At 44.3% G+C, this 22867-nt stretch overlaps 1 protein-coding gene across 2 annotated transcripts in view; it reads right to left on the minus strand.

Moving 5' to 3' along the window:
* Positions 1-2938: 2938 nt before the first annotated feature.
* LOC144509803 (solute carrier family 2, facilitated glucose transporter member 1) overlaps positions 2939-22867 on the minus strand; it is a 52109-nt gene continuing 32180 nt past the window's right edge. For both annotated transcript variants that reach the window (XM_078238621.1, XM_078238622.1), the window contains 8 exons: positions 19161-19321; positions 15987-16227; positions 14780-14942; positions 11916-12103; positions 10651-10755; positions 10107-10208; positions 5367-5570; positions 2939-3660 (listed from right to left, as the gene is read on the minus strand). In XM_078238621.1, the coding sequence (XP_078094747.1) occupies positions 3457-3660; positions 5367-5570; positions 10107-10208; positions 10651-10755; positions 11916-12103; positions 14780-14942; positions 15987-16227; positions 19161-19321 (1368 nt within the window). In that variant the 3' untranslated portion in view covers positions 2939-3456. The remainder of the gene's footprint in view (positions 3661-5366; positions 5571-10106; positions 10209-10650; positions 10756-11915; positions 12104-14779; positions 14943-15986; positions 16228-19160; positions 19322-22867) is intronic.

The raw sequence follows: 22867 nt of genomic DNA on the forward strand, positions 1-22867 counted from the left end.
TACAAAATCTCGGTGTACAAATTCTACTCAAACAAAGCAGGAGTGTGAGTGGAAAGAGTTGCTGTTTTGAGTTGGTCTGTTTGTTTTCACTTCCCGATTCCCAATCTCCCTAAAGATGCTCTCATTTTGGATGAAATCCGATTACGAATCCAGAGGAAAGCATAATGAATGAATAAAAGCACCCAGTAGGTTTGCAATGTTTATTCGTCATGAGGAGTATTTCCTGCCTTCAGAAAGACAGCCCCTAACGCGATTTCTGAAGTGTGATTATCGGTGAGTGAGTGATGACCGTTATTTTCTTCCCATTGGTCAGGAATGGCAGAAAACCAGCCATTCACAACTCATCCCAACTAATGGGAGTCGGGTTAAACCCTGATGAGAAACTGATGGGATCAGTTACAACACTGACCTTATTTTCCTTTGACGTCACTGGGCTGTGATACTGGACAGAGTGAAACATTAACATGCTACCCAATCCCATGGTTCCATGCCTGGAATATTTGGTTAAGATTAACCCCGATGTTTTCACACGTCTCAAGCACCCCTCCTGACACCACGAGCACTCCTGATGCAAATATCTTTAACCAAGTGCAAGTTAGCAAAAGAGAGTGTGAATGGACTAACGGGGACTTTTGTGAATCTTCAACTCAACTCTTATTGTAGCTTTTAGCTATAACAGCTCTGAAGAAGAGTCATGCAGACTCGAAACGCTAACTCTGCTCCTCTCTCCACATATGCTGCCAGTCCTTCTGCATTTTCTGTTTTTATTTCCTATTATTGGCCTCTCAATCCAACCCACCTCCCAATGTTGGGCCCTCCTTGCCTGGGTAGCTCTCAATCCAGTCCTTACCAGACTGACTCTCCAGGTCCAGCCAACATTCCCATCATGCACCAGTTGTCAGGCCCTTAACTCAGGATATCTCCTAAAGCAACTTCCAACTTGATCACTCCCTCCCGACCCCTACAAACTTTGGATAGCAGCAGGGCTAACCCAACACCAGCCCCCTGAACTCAGGCAGGCTGACTGAGCACCCTTCCTGCATTCCCCACGGCAGCCACGCACTCAGGTAACTCAAGCCAAGGCTGGCCGAATCTCTGTGGATTCACTGATTTAATAATCACTGCCAAAAGGGTGGTGGGAGCGGAGACAACAAACGATCTGGAAAGAAAACTGGATGGGCACTGGGAAATAAAATTGCAGGGCTACAGGGTGAGGGTGAGGGGTGATGGGACTGACTGGATTGCACCACAGAGAGCTAGCATGGGCTCAATGGGCTGAATGGCCTCCTTCTGTGCCTTAATAACTATGATTGGAGTGTGTGAGCTGCTATCAGAACCGTCGTGTTATCGGGGTATTTACCTTGGAGCCTCAGGATGGGTCATCGAGCCTCAAAACTGAGAATGAAGATAAAACCGACCCCTGATTTTTATCCATTAATCTAGTCACATCCAATCCCCTTAGCCTCCTGTTGACAGTTGCTCGGGCTATTTCTGCACTAGCTTTAATTCTAATTTAAATACAAAAAATGTTTCAAACAAATCTTACCTAAAGAAAATACATCTCATATAAACTTTTTCAGTTTACTGCATATCTATTTTCTATTTTTTTCCCAGATCAAAATATGTATAAAAACTGTCTAACCTAATTTAACACAAATCATTCTTTTATTTAGGATGAATAGATAGTTTTAAATGATTTTTTTTTTTGAAAAGCCTTCAACTGTTGGGGAGGGATTCGAACACAGGAATGGATCTGGACCTGGCTGGATGATGTAAATCAGCAATCTCTATTCCATACATCCTGGTCTTTAGTTTCAAATAAGGGAATAATAATGGCGAGAGATGTAAAGCAGGCTGTTAACTCCCTAACTGCTAACTCCCTCCCTGACTGTACACAATCAGACAAAGTTCAGAGCCACCTCTGAACTTGATACCGTGGCGAAGACTATAGAATTTAGCATGAAGAGGTCACAGGTGACATTGGGTGGGAAGAAAGGTGATGAACTGGCTGGAAATTTGAAGATGGGTTCTGGAAAGTAGCGAAGAGACAATTAGCATCAATTTGACATCTCTTTATGACAAAGTATTGGATGCTGAGGAACCTAGAACACAGCTCCAACAATGGAAGAGATTGTCAGTGAGATAAAAGAAGATTCACAAGACTGAGGGAAAGCGAAGATTCCCAGGAAGCGCACATCGAGCAAATCTGCTAATTTTGGGAGAAGTCATTTTGAAATCCTGAAATTGATGGCACAGGGTCAGTCAAGAATGAAAGTTTCCCGTGCGTGGACATGTGTTGGAGTTTACCTCATCCACATTTGGATAGGCTGAGGATTGGCACAGGATAGTCCATCGTTGCTTAACAATGTTACATTCTACAAGCATCGTGACTTTCAGAAAGGAAGTGATACCTTCAAGGCCCCTGGGGAAGTACTGCCAAGAGCAAAAAACAAGCTTCCTTGTTTTATCAACTGACTAATCAAAAGGGTTTTGGTGTGGGCGACTGGGTGGAAACAAAACTATACTGGTTTTGGTAGCGGAAAACGCAAGTCATTCTTCACAAACTTATACAATAACATCACAAAGATTCCTGTAGCTTGACTCAGCGGATATCACATCATACTGCCTGTAACAGCAGTGCTTGGCACATCGGTAAATACACTACAACCCTCCCACACCAAATCCTTTTCCACACACATACTGTTTCCTTTAAAAGTGTTGTAAAAAAGTTACTAATACATTATGTCATAATATGGTTGTGTTGTGTAGGAATTGGCCGCTGCTGGCCATGTTAGTGTGGACAACGTCCTTCTGATTGACGTTTTACTCATGAGGATAAGTTGTTTTGGGTTACAGTAATGTACAGAGGAACTGTATTCAAATGTGTTAAGCGTGCATCCACTAGTGTCAGAGGAATTCTAGATGATTTGAAATGCTCTTCATTAATAACAAACATTTGTTTTAATATTAAGAACTGATCTGCTGAACCAGAAGAGTTTTCTAAATGTGAACTGTACAAAAAGTAATTCTATTCATTTACAACTAACAAATTCTACGGAAACTAGAGCTCCTTCTATGACGTTTATACATTACATGTCATCTGTGTAGCTTATTATATTTACATTATTTTAGCTCTATAATTTATTGACCTATAAACACTATAAACATATTCAACATATAAATATTTTAACTCTATACATGGAAAGCTTTGAAAAACTAATTGATAATTACATCAGTCAAAACCGTAAAATATTCAGAAAGTTAGTTTTGCTTACTGACCATGACATTTTACACAAATGGAGATGTGTACTGGTAAACAATCAGAGTTTGCTTCCTACACAATCACAGGAATCTGCTGACAAGCCAGTCACTCCACCTCCGTACAGATTTTGTCAGTAGTGTTGGCGCACGCTAGTCCCCTTGACTTCTATTTGGCTGCTACGCTGCAGCTCCCGGTTAAACCTGCGAATCCGCCCCCAGGCTGTTTAGTTCCTCCGGGCTCAGCTTCTCGGGGTTATTGGCTCCCATTCCCTGACGGAAGCCAGAGGCAATCTCGTCAAATGTCCTCCCCTTGGTCTCGGGAACTTTGAAGTAGGTAAACACGAAAAACAGCACAAGCAGCACAGTGAAGATGATAAAAACGTACGGTCCACAGAGTTGCTGTTAGAAGGAGAAAGGAAACCTGATTAATAACAGCAAGAAGTTCTGGCATTCTCTGATGTATTCATCAGTAAACCCTGTGCTATTTATCATAAACAGCCACAATATCAGACAGAGATAACGATTTGCTATTACCAAAAGCAACAACCGATGTGTGGTAAGCCAGCTAGCAATATTGTGCCGTTCTGGATTTTCCTGTTTAAAAGTTCCACTGATTTCAGACAAGCTCATGTCCCCCGGGAACATTGAGTGAAGTCTCCATTCTCTGCCTCCCATTACTGTCAAGAGTGCAAACAGCCAGGTGTAATTGCCACAAGTCTCTCTCAGCTCCTCATTACAGACAAACGACACGGAACAGTTAGCACGAAGAGACTTTTGGCGGCTTTATTCAGATGCTTTAACTCCTGGGCAGTTAAATCAGGTCAGTGGGCTGGTGGTGTCATGGGGATTATTTGTTATATTGATGCCAGTTCAGCCCAATACAATTGCTGAGTCTCCGCTCCCCAGTGTAAAGACTTGCTCAGTGACAGCCCAAAGTGCACCAATGGATATTTACATTTGCAAGTCCGATCAACACGGTTCCCAGTGACTTACACGAAATATCGCATTCACCAATACTGTGATGTCTGATATTTTTAAGTCATCAGCTCTGAATACTTCCAGTAGCTCCGGTAGATAAATGGCCCATCAGTTTAGAGTAGATATTTGAGTGCTTTCTGCAAACATCACCCAACTATGAACACTATAGTCCTATTTCTGAGTGTGTCTCAGTTCATAGATTCATAGAATCCCTGCAGTGCAGAAGGAGGCCTTTTGGCCCATCGAATCTGCACTGACTCTCCAAAAGAGCATCCTACCTAGGCCCACCCCACACATTTACCCCACTAATCTCCCTAACCTGCATGCCTTGGGACACTAAGGGGCAATTTAACACTGCCAATTCACCTAACCCGCACATCTTTCGACTGTGGGAGGGAACCAGAGCACCCAGAGGAAACCCACGCAGACACGGGGAGAACATGCAAACTCCACACAGACAGCCACCAAGGCCAGATTCGAACCCGGGTCCCTGGTGCTGTGAGGCAGCAGTGCTGACCACTGTGCCACCATGCCTTCAAGAGATAAAGAGTGCCCAAAGTGCATTTCTGGTGGACAGCTTCACCCACCGGCCTGGCATGGCCATCACTCACAATTCTCTTGCAAGTAGGACCCACCAGCGAGGTTCCTTGCTGACTCCAAAATGAAATTTCACCATTTTACTCAAAGTCTGAAGATAAGGTGAGTGGTACTATCTTCACAACACCCAGATAATGGCTGAGAATTTCCCGCAGCGAGCAGGGTGGAGGATGTGATGGACCAGCCAAGGATCTGCTGACTCCAAATGAGAAAATGCTGGAAAATCTCAGCAGGTCTGGCAGCGTCTGTAAGGAGAGAAAAGAGGTGAGGTTCTGATGCTTTGACAAAGGGTCATCTGGACTCGAAACGTCAGCTCTTTTCTCTCCTTACAGATGCTGCCAGACCTGCTGAGATTTTCCAGCATTTTCTCTTTTGGTTTCAGATTCCAGCATCCGCAGTAATTTGCTTTTATCTGCTGACTTCAGGCTGGAATTTTCAGTCGCGCGGGGGTGGGACTGAGAGATTCCGGCCAATGATTCCTCATCACTTTCCTGCCTGTAAGTTAAGCTGAACCAACACAATGCACCCACCTCGATGTACTGGAAGCCCATGCCAACGAGGAAATTTGCTGTCCAATTACACAAGCCAGCTACGGCGATGGCAGAAGGCCTCGGGCCTTGACTGAACAACTCGGCAACAATAAACCACGGGATTGGGCCTGGTCCGATCTCAAAGAAGGCCACAAAGCCAAAAATGGCGACAATGCTGATGTAGCTCATCCAAGTCAGTTGATCCTATTGGCCAACCAATAACACAAGATTATTAATGTTTTATACATGCAAAAAACAAACTCATTCTTAAAGCATAAAATGGAAGGAAATCTCCTGGGTGACGATATTTATTTTGCTATCAGTGCTGGTTTCTCCTTTTCCTCGTGCTATGTCATTGATCTCTCTATGGCGTGAAGCTTGCCAAGTGAAGCCAGGGGAGCTAGTTCTGTCCTCGGGCTCTAGCTGTGGGGTTGGGGTTAGATCATCAATGATCTCCCCAGCCGCGCCCCATAAAATGGACACTTGCCAAATGAAAAACAAGCCCCTCTCATGCCACCAAGCTGGTCATATGTGAGACCTTTCGTATCAGAGCCACAATCGCTCAAATTTCATTTTGACACAATCCCCACTGACGCTTCTTTCATTGTTACCCTGCAGCAGTTTAATTGCCAATGGAACTCTTCCCATTAATCAATATCTGCAAACCCAAACGTTGCCACTTTTAGGGACGTGGGTAAAGGAGACCATTCGGCCCCTCGAACCTGTCTCACCATTCAATAAGATTGTGATTGTTAAGATTATGAAAAGATTCCTACGATCTGTATCTCAATTCCACTAACCACCTTGGCTCCATTCTCCTTAATCCACTGACCCAACATTGACCATGGGGCGGCATGGTGGCACAGTGGGGGCGGCACGGTGGCACAGTGGTTAGCACTGCTGCATCACATTGCCAGGGACCTGGATTCAATTCCGGCCTCAAGGTGACTGTCTGTGTGGAGTTTGCATGTTCTCCCCGTGTCTGCGTGGGTTTCCTCCGGGTGCTCCGGTTTCCTCCCACACTCCAAACATGTGCTTGATTGGCAATGCTAAATTGCTCCTTCGTGTCAGGGGGATTAGTGGGGTAAATACGTGGGGTTACAGGGATAGGGCCTGGGGGGATTGTTGTTGGTGCAGGCTCGATGGGCTGAATGGTCTCCTTCTGCACTGTAGGGATTCTATGATTCCATGACCTAGCAATCTCATTTTCGAAATTTCCCACCCTCAGAATGTTCCGGCGGGGGGAAGTTCCAGATTCTCACTCCCCTTTGTGTGAAGAAGTGTTTCCTGACATCAGTCCTGAATGGTCGAGTTCTCGTTTGGAGACTCTGCCATCTTGTCCTGTACTCTCCCTCTCAGAACAAGTTATTAGTCTATTTACCCCAACAAATCCTTTCAGCCTCTTAAACACTTCAGTTAGATCAACCTTTAACCTTCTCTCCTGACGGAATTACAGGCCCAGTCTATGGAGCCTGTCCTCATTATCCAATGCGTTTTGCCCTGGGACCATTCTGCTTCAGTTTCTTTCAGGAATTCTTTTTTTATTCATTCATGGGCAATGGGCGTCTCTGGCTGGCCAGCATTTATTGCCCATCCCAGTTGCCCGAGGGCAGTTGAGAGTCAACCACATTCTGTGGCTCTGGAGTCACATGTGGGCCAGACTGGGTAAGGATGGCAGATTTCCTTCCCTAAAGGACATTAGTGAACCTGATGGGTTTTTCCGACAATCGACAGTGGTTTCATGGTCATCAGTAGATTCTTAATTCCAGATTTTTTTTAATGGAATTCAAATTTCACCAACTGCCGTGGTGGGATTTGAATCCCGGTCCCCAGAACATGAGCTGAGTTTCTGGATTAATAGTCTAGCAATAATACCACTAAACTGTTCCCTCCCGTGTCCAGAAAATGTTCGAAAGTTTAAGCACAGCTGTCCTCAACCACAATGACCCCAATTTGGAGCTAAAATGCGTTCAGCAGAGTACCAGCTGACAGCCTGAAGTTGTTTACCGAGGAAAAGTCACACACTTTATTAAAACATTTTTCACCTACTGACTTTTCTCACTGGACAAACATTTTCTTAGTACCATGCAGCTCAGCAGGCCATTCAGCCCATCATTCCTGTGCTAGCTCTTTGAAAAAGCTATCCAATTATTTCCAGTCGTCCCCACTCCCCCCGGCTGTTCTTTCCCTGGAACTCAGTCACTTTTTAATTATATATCCAATTCCCTTTCAGTATCAAAACTTTGGGAGCATTTCCATTCTGCAGTGTAAATCAGGGCACCGGGGTGTTGTGTCCTGTAATCAATCATTGGCTGTGAGTCAGTGGGACACAGGAAGAGTTTATAGAGATTTATTCAGGGAGTTACAAGGCCACACGACAGAAATTTAAGGAAATTGGATAAAATCCCTTTGCACTAGTTCTACGGGAGCTTTCAAAGGAGGGGATTTGATGGGTTTAATGGGACATTATTTTGTTCCTGCCATGCTGTGATGACTGTCCCTTTAAGGGTGACACAGCAGAAGAGAGTCCCCTGGTTTGAGGGGCCAATTGGGACTGAGAGTGAGTAATCACCCCACGGGGTGGAACCCTCTCTGCAAACAGAAGACAGTCTGAAAACATGTAGGGATTGGGGCAGCCGGAGGGGTGGGGCAGCCGGAGGGTGGGGGGGGGGAGCGGGGGGCTCTCCTCTGTACAGTTTTTCCTTGTTAATAAATTACCCTTTGTGTTCCTGACTAAATCTGAAGTGTGCATCATTACACATGCCCAGTGAGGTCATGTCTTATCCATAACTTTAAAACACAGTAATCGGTTTCCAATCTTCATTCAGAGTGAATGGGCAGGAACAAGTGGCTAAGATGGTTGCTGAGGGTCAGGTGACTTTTGCAATTTCTGCATCAAATTTCTAGAAAATGAATGTGTGTGTGTGAGAGAGAGAGTAAATGTGTGAGACTGCAAATGAAAATGCATGTGAGTGAGTGTGTGAATGTGTGCATTACAAAGAACAAAGAACAATACAGCACAGGAACAGGCCCTTCGGCCCTCTAAGCCCGTGCCGCTCCCTGGTCCAAACTAGACCATTCTTTTGTATCCCTCCATTCCCACTCCGTTCATATGGCTATCTAGATAAGTCTTAAACGTTCCCAATGTGTCCGCCTCCACCACCTTGCCTGGCAGCGCATTCCAGGCCCCCACCACCCTCTGTGTAAAATATGTCCTTCTGATATCTGTGTTAAACCTCCCCCCTTCACCTTGAACCTATGACCCCTCGTGAACGTCACCACCGACCTGGGGAAAAGCTTTCCACCGTTCACCCTATCTATGCCTTTCATAATTTTATACACCTCTATTAAGTCTCCCCTCATCCTCCGTCTTTCCAGGGAGAACAACCCCAGTTTACCCAATCTCTCCTCATAACTAAGCCCCTCCATACCAGGTAACATCCTGGTAAACCTCTTCTGTACTCTCTCCAAAGCCTCCACGTCCTTCTGGTAGTGTGGCGACCAGAACTGGACACAGTATTCCAAATGCGGCCGAACCAACGTTCTATATATCTGCAACATCAGACCCCAACTTTTATACTCTATGCCCCGTCCTATGAAGGCAAGCATGCCATATGCCTTCTTCACCACCTTCTCCACCTGTGACGTCACCTTCAAGGATCTGTGGACTTGCACACCCAGGTCCCTCTGCGTATCTACACCCTTTATGATTCTGCCATTTATCGTATAGCTCCTCCCTACATTATTTCTACCAAAATGCATCACTTCGCATTTATCAGGATTGAACTCCATCTGCCATTTCTTTGCCCAAATTTCCAGCCTATCTATATCCTTCTGTAGCTTCTGACAATGCTCCTCACTATCTGCAAGTCCTGCCAATTTTGTGTCATCCGCAAACTTACTGATCACCCCAGTTACACCTTCTTCCAGATCGTTTATATAAATCACAAACAGCAGAGGTCCCAATACGTGTATGCACAAGCGAGTGAGCGAGTGTGTGTGTGAGTGTGAGTGTGTCTATGTCTGTGTGTGAGTTAGTGTGTTTATGCGTGTGAGTGCAAGTGTGTGTGTGAGTATGTGTGTGTGTGAGTGCGGGTGTGCATGTCTGAGTGAGTGTGTGTATGAGTCTGTGTGAGCGTGTGTGTGAGTTAGTGTGTTTATGCGTGTGAGTGCGAGTGTGTGTGTCTGAGTGAGTGTGTGAGTGTGTGTGTGTGTGTGAGTTAGTGTGTTTATGCGTGTGAGTGCGAGTGTGTGTGTCTGAGTGAGTGTGTGTGTGTGTGTGTGTGAGTTAGTGAGTTTATGCGTGAGAGTGCGAGTGTGTGCTCCTTGGAAAAAAATATTATAGCGCAATTTCCCATTTGAGCGGATAACTCAAAAAATGCTCATTTAGCATGCTGCTAATTTTTAGAGATCTCATTAATATGTTTTTGAAAGATGTACCTGGCAGCCTTTGCACAGTTATTGAACTTATTTCTGTTAAACTGCCCTTTGTAAATCAATAATGGCTAATTGTTTGTGCTGAATGAGATTTTACCCTATCCTCATTGGGGCCTGGACTCAAGTCCAGTCCCAAGTGATGGTGGGAAAGTTTCCTTCAGCCAGGAGCTCTGTGAGTCCCTGGGCAGTGAGTTTGTTTCCTCAGTGCCCCTTTGGGCCCCTTTGTCGATGGTTTTTGTAAACAAAGCAAGTTGATTGAATAATACAGGCACCGAGAGAGGAGTGACAGAACAAGCCTCTCACCAGAAGAGCCAGTGCAATGGTCATCAGCATCGCACAGGTGGCCATGCCAGCCAGGCCAATCAGGTGAAGAGTACGGCGCCCAGCTCGCTCCACCACGAACAACTGTCGAAACAAAAACATCACGTTAGACTCTGCAGCCGAGAAACACAATCCTGTCCATTTATGGGTACAGAACGGTCAGTCTAACTGGGTGCTGGGCCAGGAATTAGAAACACATTCAATTACAAAACATTTAATTTACCCGCCCACCCCCCACCCCGCCTAAAGAAATGTTCTCCCTTCATCCCTTGATAGTTCTGAATTGTGAAGAGTTGAACCTACATCGATACCACACATTGGAAAACCTCTCAGGCCCCAAGGAGCCCCTTCTTCATGTGTGGCCTCGGATGGTTAATATTAATGGGCTACGGCTGAGGAGGACAACTCACCAGTCCGTGTGGCCCAGTTTCACACTGAGACTTTGTGGAGAGTCGTCTTCCATTTAAGTTAAATTCCTAATTTTATTACAGTTGGGAAACTCAGTAATTTTGTGAAGAATACTTACTGATACAACTGTGAAAGCAGTGTTAACCACACCGGAACCAATGGTGGCATAGACCGGCTGTTCAACGCCAGCTTTCTCAAAGATCTTTGTTGAGTAGTAGAATACCTGCAGAGGAAATCAAATAGATATTGGGAAACACTAACATGGTGCAATTGGCATTTACAATCTCAAAATCTTACACATTCAGTGAGGAATCATGCAGAATTCTGACCATTGGTACAGACCAAATAAAGTAATGAGAAATCTCAGGGTAGAGGATTTCAGTCAGTGCAGGAAGTAGTCAGAAGGTGAATCTTACAGATATTTTGCACACAGTCGGTCAGTGGTCCATTCTTGCTCCTATTTATCCTCTGATGACTCCACAGGAGTTTCCTTTACCATTAACAATACTGAGATTCTGGGTTTGAAATGCAGTGTCTGTGGGATTTCCCATTTGCTCTCTGTCCGAATCCCCACCATGAGGCACGCTTTACAGAGTTGTAAATTTTACACACAAACAAGGGTGTGTTGTTGTATCAGGCAATAATCAAACACCATTTCCAACAATGACATCCAATATATGGCTGCCCTTATCCAACGATTTCCCTTGAGTGGTGGGTGGGTAAGAAAGACCATTCCATTTCCTTTTGAGAAAAGGGAAGACTTGGAGCGACTGAATTGGAGTTTTCCAGATTACAAAGGCAAGTGATTGGACCAAAGAAAACCAGCAAATGCTGGAAAATCGCAGCAGGTCTGACAGCATCTGTGGAGAGAGAATAGAGCCAACGTTTCGAGTCTGAGTGACCCTTCATCGGAGCTCTGGATGACCCTTCTTGGAGGGTGAGTTGGAAGGTTCATCCAGACTGGAAACGTTGGCTCTATTCTCTCTCCACAGATGCTGTCAGACCCGCTGAGATTTTCCAGCAATTTCTGTTGTTATTTTCAGATTCCAGCATCCGCAGTATTTTGCCTTTATCTACGTGATTGGGCCAAATGGATTACTAAAGGAAAGGGTCCAATGGGCAAGGTTGCAAATTATAAATGTAGAAATTAAAATTAGAAAGGGAACTCAGTGACAAGGTTTGTAGTATAACTGAGATCCAGAGAAAATGGCCGGGAAATTCTCAGCTGCAAAAATCCCATTCAATGAGATGAATTTCTGAAGAGAGAATGAATTGAGGGAATGATGAGAAGGTTGCGACTGGGATTAAGGTCCCAGAAAAGGGCAAACTTCCAGGACCTAATGGCCCTTACCCATTGACAGCGAATCATTTGCCTGTACTTACAGCATTGATGCCAGACAGTTGCTGGGACAATTGCAGCACGATTGCGATGATGATGGGCTGACGGTACATTGGTGATCGGAAAAGCTCAGGAATTGTGACTTTCTTCTCTCGCATCATCTGCCTGCTCTCTTCCTTCATCTCCTGCAAGTCACTGCTGACATCTGTCGTTCCACGCAGCTTCTTCAGAACTAAACAAATTTGTCAGTGTTAATTTAAGAAATACTAACTCCCAACCCATAAAAATTGTGGAAAACACAATATTCGGGGGGGGGGGGGGGGAGAGCTGGGGGGGGGGGGGGTTGCAGGGGCAGATGGGGGGGCTTTAACAGAAATGGATGGAAATTCCCAATGCTGGTAGCATGCAATTTTGATGTGGAGATGCCGGCGTTGGACTGGGGTAAACACAGTAAGAAGTTTAACAACACCAGGTTAAAGTCCAACAGGTTTATTTGGTAGCAAAAGCCACACAAGCTTTCGAGGCTCTGAGCCCCTTCTTCAGGTGAGTGGGAATTCTGTTCACAAACAGAACTTATAAAGACCCAGACTCAATTTACATGAATAATGGTTGGAATGCGAATACTTACAACTAATCCAGTCTTTAAGAAACAAAACAATGGGAGTGGAGAGAGCATCAAGACAGGCTAAAAAGATGTGTATTGTCTCCAGACAAGACAGCCAGTGAAACTCTGCAGGTCCACGCAACTGTGGGAGTTACAAATAGTGTGACATAAACCCAATATCCCGGTTGAGGCCGTCCTTGTGTGTGCGGAACTTGGCTATCAGTTTCTGCTCAGCGACTCTGCGCTGTCGTGTGTCGCGAAGGCCGCCTTGGAGAACGCTTACCCGAATATCAGAGGCCCTATGAAAGATGCCCTCATAAGAACAGGATATGGCGCTAGACTCATTGATCAACAGTTCCAACGCGCCACAGCGAAAAACCGCACCGACCTCCTCAGAAGACAAACACGGGACACAGTGGACAGAGTACCCTTCGTTGTCCAGTACTTCCCCGGAGCGGAGAAGCTACGGCATCTCCTCCGGAGCCTTCAACATGTCATTGATGAAGACGAACATCTCGCCAAGGCCATCCCCACACCCCCACTTCTTGCCTTCAAACAACCGCACAACCTCAAACAGACCATTGTCCGCAGCAAACTACCCAGCCTTCAGGAGAACAGTGACCAAGACACCACACAACCCTGCCACAGCAACCTCTGCAAGACGTGCCGGATCATCGACACAGATGCCATCATCTCACGTGAGAACACCATCCACCAGGTACACGGTACATACTCTTGCAACTCGGCCAACGTTGTCTACCTGATACGCTGCAAGAAAGGATGTCCCGAGGCATGGTACATTGGGGAAACTATGCAGACGCTGCGACAACGGATGAATGAACACCGCTCGACAATCACCAGGCAAGACTGTTCTCTTCCTGTTGGGGAGCACTTCAGCGGTCACGGGCATTCGGCCTCTGATATTCGGGTAAGCGTTCTCCAAGGCGGCCTTCGCGACACACGACAGCGCAGAGTCGCTGAGCAGAAACTGATAGCCAAGTTCCGCACACACAAGGACGGCCTCAACCGGGATATTGGGTTTATGTCACACTATTTGTAACTCCCACAGTTGCGTGGACCTGCAGAGTTTCACTGGCTGTCTTGTCTGGAGACAATACACATCTTTTTAGCCTGTCTTGATGCTCTCTCCACTCCCATTGTTTTGTTTCTTAAAGACTGGATTAGTTGTAAGTATTCGCATTCCAACCATTATTCATGTAAATTGAGTCTGGGTCTTTATAAGTTCTGTTTGTGAACAGAATTCCCACTCACCTGAAGAAGGGGCTCAGAGCCTCGAAAGCTTGTGTGGCTTTTGCTACCAAATAAACCTGTTGGACTTTAACCTGGTGTTGTTAAACTTCTTAGCATGCAATTTCCCAGGAATGCCAACGTGGGAACTCTCTCCAGAGCTCCGAGGACACCCGTAACTTCCCCATGGCCGTTTATCAGTCTCAGAGTAAAGGTGAGTGTCACCTGAGTCACATGTGAAGTCAGGCTAACCTTACATTCAGCTGACATCCACACAGGGACACATCTCTGCTGTAACTGGGAGACAGTAAGAGCTTGGTGGGGAGGAGGGGGGATGGAGGGGTGAGGGGGCAGGAGGGGTGCCTGGGTGAATGCTCTTTCTGAGAGTCGGTGGAGACCCAATGGGCCGAATGGCCTCCTTCTGCACAGTCGGGATTCCATGGTTTCTATGCTGCAAATTAAACACGCTAAAGCTGTCAGCAATTCTGCATGACAACACAGAGAGAACTGAGGACATTTTTGTAAGAAAAACAGAAATAAAGATTTGCTTTTCCAGAACCCCTTTCATGGCCACTTTACAGCCAATGAAGTACTTTTGAAATGCACCCACTCTTGTCGGAAACGAGGCAGCCAATTTGTGCACAGCAAGATCCCACAAGCAGCAAGGTGATAATGGACAGATAATCTGACTTTAACCTAATGACAAATCAAGTTCCTACCATGAAATTCTCTCCTTCGATTCCATTTTTTGGTCTGATTTAGTGAGGTACCACTCAGCCCTCTCTGGACACATGAGGCACCCCTGACATCATCAACCATTCCTACAGCTACCAATCAGCCTCATTCCCCGAACACAGTGCGTAACGTGTCACCTGTGTTTTGTGATCAACTACCCAGTGACCAAGAAGCAAACAAAAGTCCATGAAACTTTCCTTGCACTGTTAGGTTTGCTAAATAGTTACACTCCTTGTATTATTCTTACAACAGCTTCAAATAACAATCCCTCAGCTGTTCAGAGACAAAACAGAGCAGTGTTTCTAACAACTAAAATCTTACCACTTTTTGCCTTGCTTTCCTCATTCTTGTTGATTAGGAGGAAGCGAGGGCTTTTTGGACAGAACGGTAAAGTGATACACTGCAACAGTGCGGGGAGGAACAGAAACCCAAGCAACAACGGCCAGAGAGAATCATTTCCCATGATAGAGTCCAACCCAAAAACCTGCAAATACAAGGAAAGATTATTTTAATCAGTTGCATCTGAAAAACAAGTAGCAAAAGCTGTTCATCTTCGCTGAATAGGTCACATCAAATGGCCTTAGAATTTGGGAATTTAGAAGGGTTGACAATAACAGGGAGGATTACACAAAAGACTTGCAATCTGTGTGAATGCATTAACTGCTGCTCTGAAAGGGAATTAGCAGCGTAAATACATGGGGTTACGTGGATAGGGCCTTTGTAAAATGCTCTGTTGGAGAGTCAGTGCAGACTCGATGGGCTGAATAGCCTCCTTATGCACTGTAGGGATTCCATGATTGTACGAAAAGGTTGCCATTGATGTAAATGCATTGCTTTCCTTAGCACAGTCGGTGCCCCTTGCATAAATCTCAGAGCAACCGATCGGTGCTTTCAGCAAAATAAAAACCAAGCAACTAAACTGTGCTTGATCGTGATTGGTTAGAATAAGGTTGTTCTGGTGTTGTATACACTCATGCTAGGAGCAATACTGCAATTAATCTACAATCGTTCAATATAAAATCATTATTCTCATCCATAGTTAGAAATGAGTTTCCCAAGACTATAACAATAATATAAAGTGTGAGGAGACACAGGATTTCACTGGCCTCAACCGCGACTGGGATTCTCCAGTCCTGCTGCAGTGAATGGAGGTTTAGCTGAGCACCAGATTCTCCGATCCCGCTGGCAGCAGCAGCAGGGCACCCAAAAACTGGAGAATTCCGGCCATGGCATTGATTGTATCGACCAGAATCTTCCAGCTGTTCCCATCAACGGAATCTTCCAGTCCCATTGACAGAGAACCCCCACCATGGGAAACCCACGTTGACAAGGGCGGCATGGCCAAGTTGGGCCAAAGGGCCTGTTTCCATGCTGTAAACCTCTATGACTTTATGACAGCGGTGGGACCGGAAGATCCCGCCATCGGCCAATGGCTGGCCGCCTCATCCACCGCTGTGGGGTGGAGCAGGAAAATCCCACCCACAGCACATTAATGTGAAGAGGTGCGGCCTGACTATGTATTGCTCACCTGTGCAACGAGAATTCCGACCACAATGCCCAGCTGATGGAGGGTACCCAGAGCTCCTCTTAAAGCTGTGGGAGATATCTCACCAATGTACATCGGAACAAAGCCTGTGGTCAAACCACAGTAGATGCCGATAATGAACCGTCCCAAAATAAGCATTTCAAAGGAGCTGGCCAGTTTGGAAAAGCCCATGAGAATGGCTGCAATAAACGCCAGGATGTTGATCATCAGCATAGAATTCCGCCTGGTTTAAAGAACAGATACATTTTTTTAAGTGGAGCAGAATTCAATCATAAGTCTTCGAATTGTTTCATTTTAAAATGTGAGAAACTAATTTATCCAATGAAATTCAATGTATCTCAGTATTATAAATGTTAATTCACTGGAAAATGCATTCCGCACTGATTTCACGGATCAGTTTGTCCCATCTTCAACATCCTAAGTTAAATTGCCTGGTAGATATCTATGTCCAAACCTGAGTAACTTAATAATTTATAAATGACAAATTCACACCGAAAACTTGATGAACACTTGAAATGCCATCGCATGGACCAAGTGCTGGAAAACGGGATCAGAATCGATAGCGTGCGATGGCCAACGCAGACACGATGGGCTTTGCCCGCAACTGGGATTCTCTGATCTCATTGCAGCAAATGGAGATTTGGCTAAGCACCAAATTCTCCATTCTCGCTGCAGGGCGGGCGAGACTGGAGAATTCTAGACTAGTACTCGTTACAATTATTTTATGTTTTTGATTTTATTTTCATATTTCATTCTAATATGAACGCACTGGCAGGTAAGGAAGTATACTAACGTGGCAAAATTAGACAGGAACAGTTCTCATAGCTGATGATGAGCTACATGTCACTGGAAACAGGATTGCAATCTTAATGTTGGATATGGGACAGAAGGCAGAGGCCAAAGCTTCTGTTTTGGTACAATTAAATTTAAACCCAAGTCCTCAACAAAGGATTTCACACTGGGAAGAAAATCTCAGCATCAGGAAAATGTGCTACGTAATAATTATCATAGGCTGAAGTTCCTGAGTTCCAAACAAAATTCTATCTTAATCATAAATGGATAGTGTAATTAGTAAAGATATTCTGAATAGTGAACTAGATCAATATCATTGAGGATCTCAGGTCTTCCTTTCCCCCCCATTCTTTCTCTATCTCTGTACTTGACTAAGATCTGTTACATCTCTATCTATTTCCAGTTCTGATGAAACTTCGTCAACCTGAAACATTAACTCTGTTTCCCTCTCCGCTGCCAGACTTACTGTTTTTTCCAGCATTTTCTGTTTTATTTCAGATCTCCAGTACCTTTTATAAAGACACTGATAAAACGGGGTGAAATAATCTGAAACTAGCAACTACTAAAAGGGTTATTAGGAGGAGGGATTCTAGCTATGAAATTGAGGGGAGGGGAGAGTTGAAATCATTGTTAATTGTTGCCAGTCACTCTCTGTGGTCCCTGAATTTAACCATGACCAGATAAACACTTCCTCAGATTTACTGCAAGACATGATGCCGGGAAAGACTCAAATGTTGAGAGCTATTGCCCCATATTGAATCGCAAAGAAATCCAATTCTCTGAGAGTGCTACAAATCAAGGGGGTGCAAAGAATCGATAGTGAAACAGCAAGTGCTTGAAACATCTGCTTTGGTGTGACTACGCTCCAATAGCAGGGATGACTTTGATCAGTTCCTGCCTGATATTTTGCTGAGTTACTCAGATCATGCAACGCTCTCTGATACTGAGGTTGGAATAAATAAGCCAGAGGATGAACCAATGTCTGGGGTTGAGCTGTAATCACCCAAATAACTTTACCAGTCAAACCAAAAATGGTCCTGAATTTTGAATGAGATGATTAACATCCTTATTTTGGACTAATTGCTCTGGATTCCTTTCATTTCCTAATAACATTTGTCAAATGACCTTGGAAATATAAATGAGTGTTCAGCACAAACATGCTTCAGTAATGTCAACATTCCCATTGAAGGAATGTTGGGATTAGGTCTAAAACTGCAAAACATTCTTGGCCAGCTGGCCACCCCACCCATTCTGAGAATCCTGCCACTAGAGTTCAGACCAGATCTGTTGTGTTGATGACCAGATGTATTCATTGCCTGGACATTGATTAAATCTAATGCCACTGTCTAACTTGCTTCAGACCAACACTGAATGTTGGTTCAGTGCTTAGCTACTTCATGTGTGGTACTAGGCACCATATGGTGATCTATGGAGAGTAGACAGAACCCAATACAAGAGGCAACTCCTACTTGATAGTGTCCAACTCAGCCTGCTTATACCATCAACTTTCTATTTAATATTCTTCTCAATGTAGAAACTGCTGATTAGAAATGGCTTATGGGCAGGTATGTCCTTTAGCTCTATAAGATTAGCAGGGTAAATATGTGGGGTTGCGGGGATAGGGCCTAGGTGGGATTGTTGTCTGTGCAGACTCGGTGGGCCAAATGGCCTCCTTCTGCACTGTGGGGATTCTATGATTCTATGAAGATGTTCAGGACAGTTTGTGACTGTTACATTGCAATTGACTTAATCTCCAATTTAGGAAGCAAACCAGTTGTAGAATCGATGCAGAGCCATAGGGAAGAACACAACACACTCATGTGAACTATTCTTTTGTTTCTGCCAATCTTTACGGTGGAGATTGAAGTTATTGAAAAGGAGAGTGAATGGGCATTGAAGGGCAGTCGGCAAATATTTGACATTGGTATTGGAAGTTAGCGGAATGTGAAATCATCAATAAATATTGAACAATCAACTGGTCTTTGATGGGGATTTCAGTCCTGAAGATGTCAGCAGTATTTGTTCTAAATATTGCCAACTCATCGTTGGCATATAGTATCGCTCTGCTACCAGCTGTACATTTGTCCTAGTAACAGAGGTCATGGCAGAAATAGATGCCGCCTCATTTTCTACCTGGTTTGTTAAGAGTTATTCTGAGATAAGCTGGCATATCAGAGATTGTAGAACTAGTGAGTGACAATCGGTCGGCTGACTATAAGAATGTAAAACATTATTTGCTAATAACAAATATTTGCCCCAGAATGTCAGACTGTGACATTTGCTAAGTCACATATCAAACACTGTGATATTACAGTGTATTAGTAAAGAAATGAACATGTAGTATGGACTAGAAATATATATTACCTTCCAAATCGGTTGACGAATAACCCAACTGAAAATGATCCAAACATACCACCCACTGAGAAAATAGCAACAGCCAGAGACCAAACTGTAGTGAGACCTGATGGCGTGATGGGTTCATTGTAGCGTTGTAACCAGGTATCATTAATAAAGCTTTCAATAACCTGAAAGAGAAATCAGCAACATTGAAGAATGTAAGAGATGAACCGTAGTCACCAAAACCTTTTAGACAAGGACTTCTGTCCTAAAAATTCCAGGTGTTTGTACCAAATGTCATATTTGGAATAAAGTGGAAATCTGCTACTAGCTGTACCATCGTCCCATTAACAGGTCATGGTACGAATAGATACAGCCTCATTTTCTACCCGTTTGTTAAGAATAACTCAGAGATAAGCTGCTATATCAGCATTGCCAACACTAAATAAATAGTAAAATCCAAATGTTGATAATAGTGATGATTGAGTAATGTTACAGTTCTTTCTTTAGGTTGGGAGAAAAGTAAAGTCGGAGTGAGGCGTTAGTGAAAAAGTATTGAAGTAACATGGCGTCGGATAAGGAAATGGACCAGCCTGTCTGAACACACCACCCACTAGAGGGCATGAACGTCCCATTTGCTCAGAGCAATGCGTGCATTTACCATGATAGTCACATGCTTTATCTACTAGTGTTGACAGAATTTGCATTTACTAAAAGGTCACAGCAAAAGGATATCTTCCTGATTCTACACTTGTTCCCATCTTGGCATGAAACTACTTTCAAGTGGAACAGGCTGCTAATGTTCCTATGTCAGACTCTAACTCAATATCACGTTGCTATCAGCAGTTAGATAGCAGTTATTGTCATTAACTCTTCTAACTACATTTTTTAAACTTACTGACATCATTGTGACACATTAGCCACCTCTCACCCATTTAACAGCAACAACCAACTCATGTTTGATGTCATGACAGGAAATACGGGACCTTGAATCTTAACTGATAATCCCTAATTCATTATTGTTAAACCTGAGCTTTATTATCTTCCTCTCAAATTTCCAGCTAACCTTCTACAAACTGTGAGGTGGAGATGCCGGCGTTGGACAGGGGTGGGCACAGGAAGAAGTCTCACAACACCAGGTTAACCTGATGAAGGAGCAGTGCTCCAAAAGCTCGGGAAACCAAATAAGCCTGTTGGACTTTAACCTGGTGTTGTGAGACTTCTACAAACTGAACTGTTGTCATTCGTTAGAAAATTCCTTCAGTCAAAGACAAAGGGCTGAATTCTCAACGCAATGGATTTCACCCTGGAACCCATCCCTGCACACCTCCTCCCCCCTCCCCCCCCCCCCCCCGCCCCCCCCCACACCCCCCACTCAGCACTGACCCTTAGCACTGCCCCCCCCTCCCTCCCCCCAGCACTACCTGGGCACCAACCCTCACAGTTGCTTTTATATACCAGTGAATTATAAAATCTAAATCACACTGGGGAGATGGTGATGTGGAGGTAATGGACAAGTAATTCAGAGGCCCAGGCTAATGCTCTGGGGACCTGGGTTCAAATCCGACCATGGTAACTGGTGGAATTTAAATTAAATTAATAAATCTGGAATTGAAAGCTAGTCTCAGTAACGGTGACCATGAAATTGTCATCAATTGTTGAAAAAACTCATCTGGTTCACGAGGGAAGGAAATCTGCCGTCTTTACCCAGCCTGGCCTACATGCAACTCCAGAGCCACAGGAATGGGACTATTAACTGGCCTCGGAAATGGCCAAGCAAGTCACTGAGTTCAAGGACCAATTAGGGATGGGCAGCAAATGCTGGCCCAACCAGCGACGCCCACATTTCAAGAAAAGAAAAAACAAAAAAGTGAAGAAAATTCATTCCCAGTACGTTGAAAAATAAATGTTTTGGGTTTTTTTATTAAGTTAAATACAACAAAACATTGTTTACGCACTGAACTTGTTCGTACTCTCAATCAGCCAGAGAGTAGAGATTTCTGTAAATCAGCAGTAACAAACGGATGGAACTATCTTTCGCTAACTGTCGTGGTTATTTAATTTTCCTCAGGGCACGGTTTGGGCAGGTCTTCATCCTTTCATTTATATTAAACAGATTAATGACTATTTGAAAATGGTGCATGGGATACTCATTGGGAAGTTGGAAAATAACAACTGATATCCCCATCAATCATTCCCACAACTGTTTCCTAACGAGTTACTTTTACAATCATAGAATCATCATAGAAACCCTACAGTGCAGAAGGAGGCCATTCGGCCCATCAAGTCTGCACCGACCACAATCCCACCCCACATATTTACCCACTATTCCCTCTAACCTACACATCCCAGGACTCTAAGGGGCAATTTTTAACCTGGCCAATCAACCTAACCCGCACATCTTTGGACTGTGGGAGGAAACCGGAGCACCCGGAGGAAACCCACGCAGACACGAGGAGAATGTGCAAACTCCACACAGACAGTGACCCGAGCCGGGAATCGAACCCGGGACCCTGGAGCTGTGAAGCAGCAGTGCTAACCACTGTGCTACCGTGCCGCCCTAAGATTTCCTTAAAAGTCGAAGTTGCAATGTTTAACTGGGATGACTGTGCTTTAACGTATGGGGCAGTTATTTGAGTCCTGTCCAGACACTGTATGTGAAACAAAAGGCTCTCTTATTTACAGAGTGGCTTTTAGCGTAAATCAGGTTTGGGTAGGTCCAGTCAATGTGCTCATAGTGACTGATGGACAAGACTGATGTAATGATGGAAAATAAATCTGCATCAGTGACGTCAGAGTGCTGTTCAACAGTTGAAAGCATTCTTTTACTTTCTTTGGGAAAGGTTATTTATGTGGTGATGGTCGGATAGTGGAGATCCATGTGCCAACTGCAGGAACGGATGCCAATGCTCCATAATCCAGTGCACACCTTGACATGGTGTTTCTCAGTGCTAACGTATACACTGATCTATTGCTGCAAGTTTGACTATCTGCGTCAGTAATATATACACTTATATACAGTAAGATATACAGTAATATATACTTACATATACAGTAATATATATACTTATCTATTGTTGCAAGTTTGACTGTCTGCATCAGTAAAACATCAGTGGGCAATTATAATCTATAGTTTCTAGCCTAGGATATGACCGCCTATAGCAAGAGCACACAATGACATTCAGGCCAAAATAACCTCCTGATCATCCCTAATCTAAGATACTGCCACGTTAGATGTAGCAAAGGAATTTGTTACATCAACACACATTTTTATTTTGCCTTTCATGACTAATCATTGACTTCTGACAGCTATTATTTTTCCTGCCTTATAGTCAGAATTTGAAGACGAGAGCCAGAATTCTCCCACCCCGCCCGCGGCTGGGATTCTCCAGTCCCCGCTGCAGTGACTGAAGATTTGGCTAAACGCCAACTTCTCCGTTCTCGCTGGCAGCAGCGACGGGATGTCTGACATTGAAGAATTCCGGTCCTCGGCTTTGGTGCAAGGCTTGATTCTACCTATTTTACCTTTTCCGAGTCAACATTCTAATAATAATATTCAGAGAATGGAAGTGTAGTCAAACAGCAGCTGTGTCGGATAAAATATGGCATCAACTTTAGTGAAAACCCTGCAATATATTTAATATGAGAGTGCTTGTCAAAGTATTAGCATAAGGGTTGGCGACATATAAAAAAGGCTGAAAAATACTATTTCAAAACCAGACATCGATAAGATC

This window comes from Mustelus asterias, chromosome 22 (assembly GCF_964213995.1).
Source record: "Mustelus asterias chromosome 22, sMusAst1.hap1.1, whole genome shotgun sequence".
NCBI lineage: Eukaryota > Metazoa > Chordata > Chondrichthyes > Carcharhiniformes > Triakidae > Mustelus > Mustelus asterias.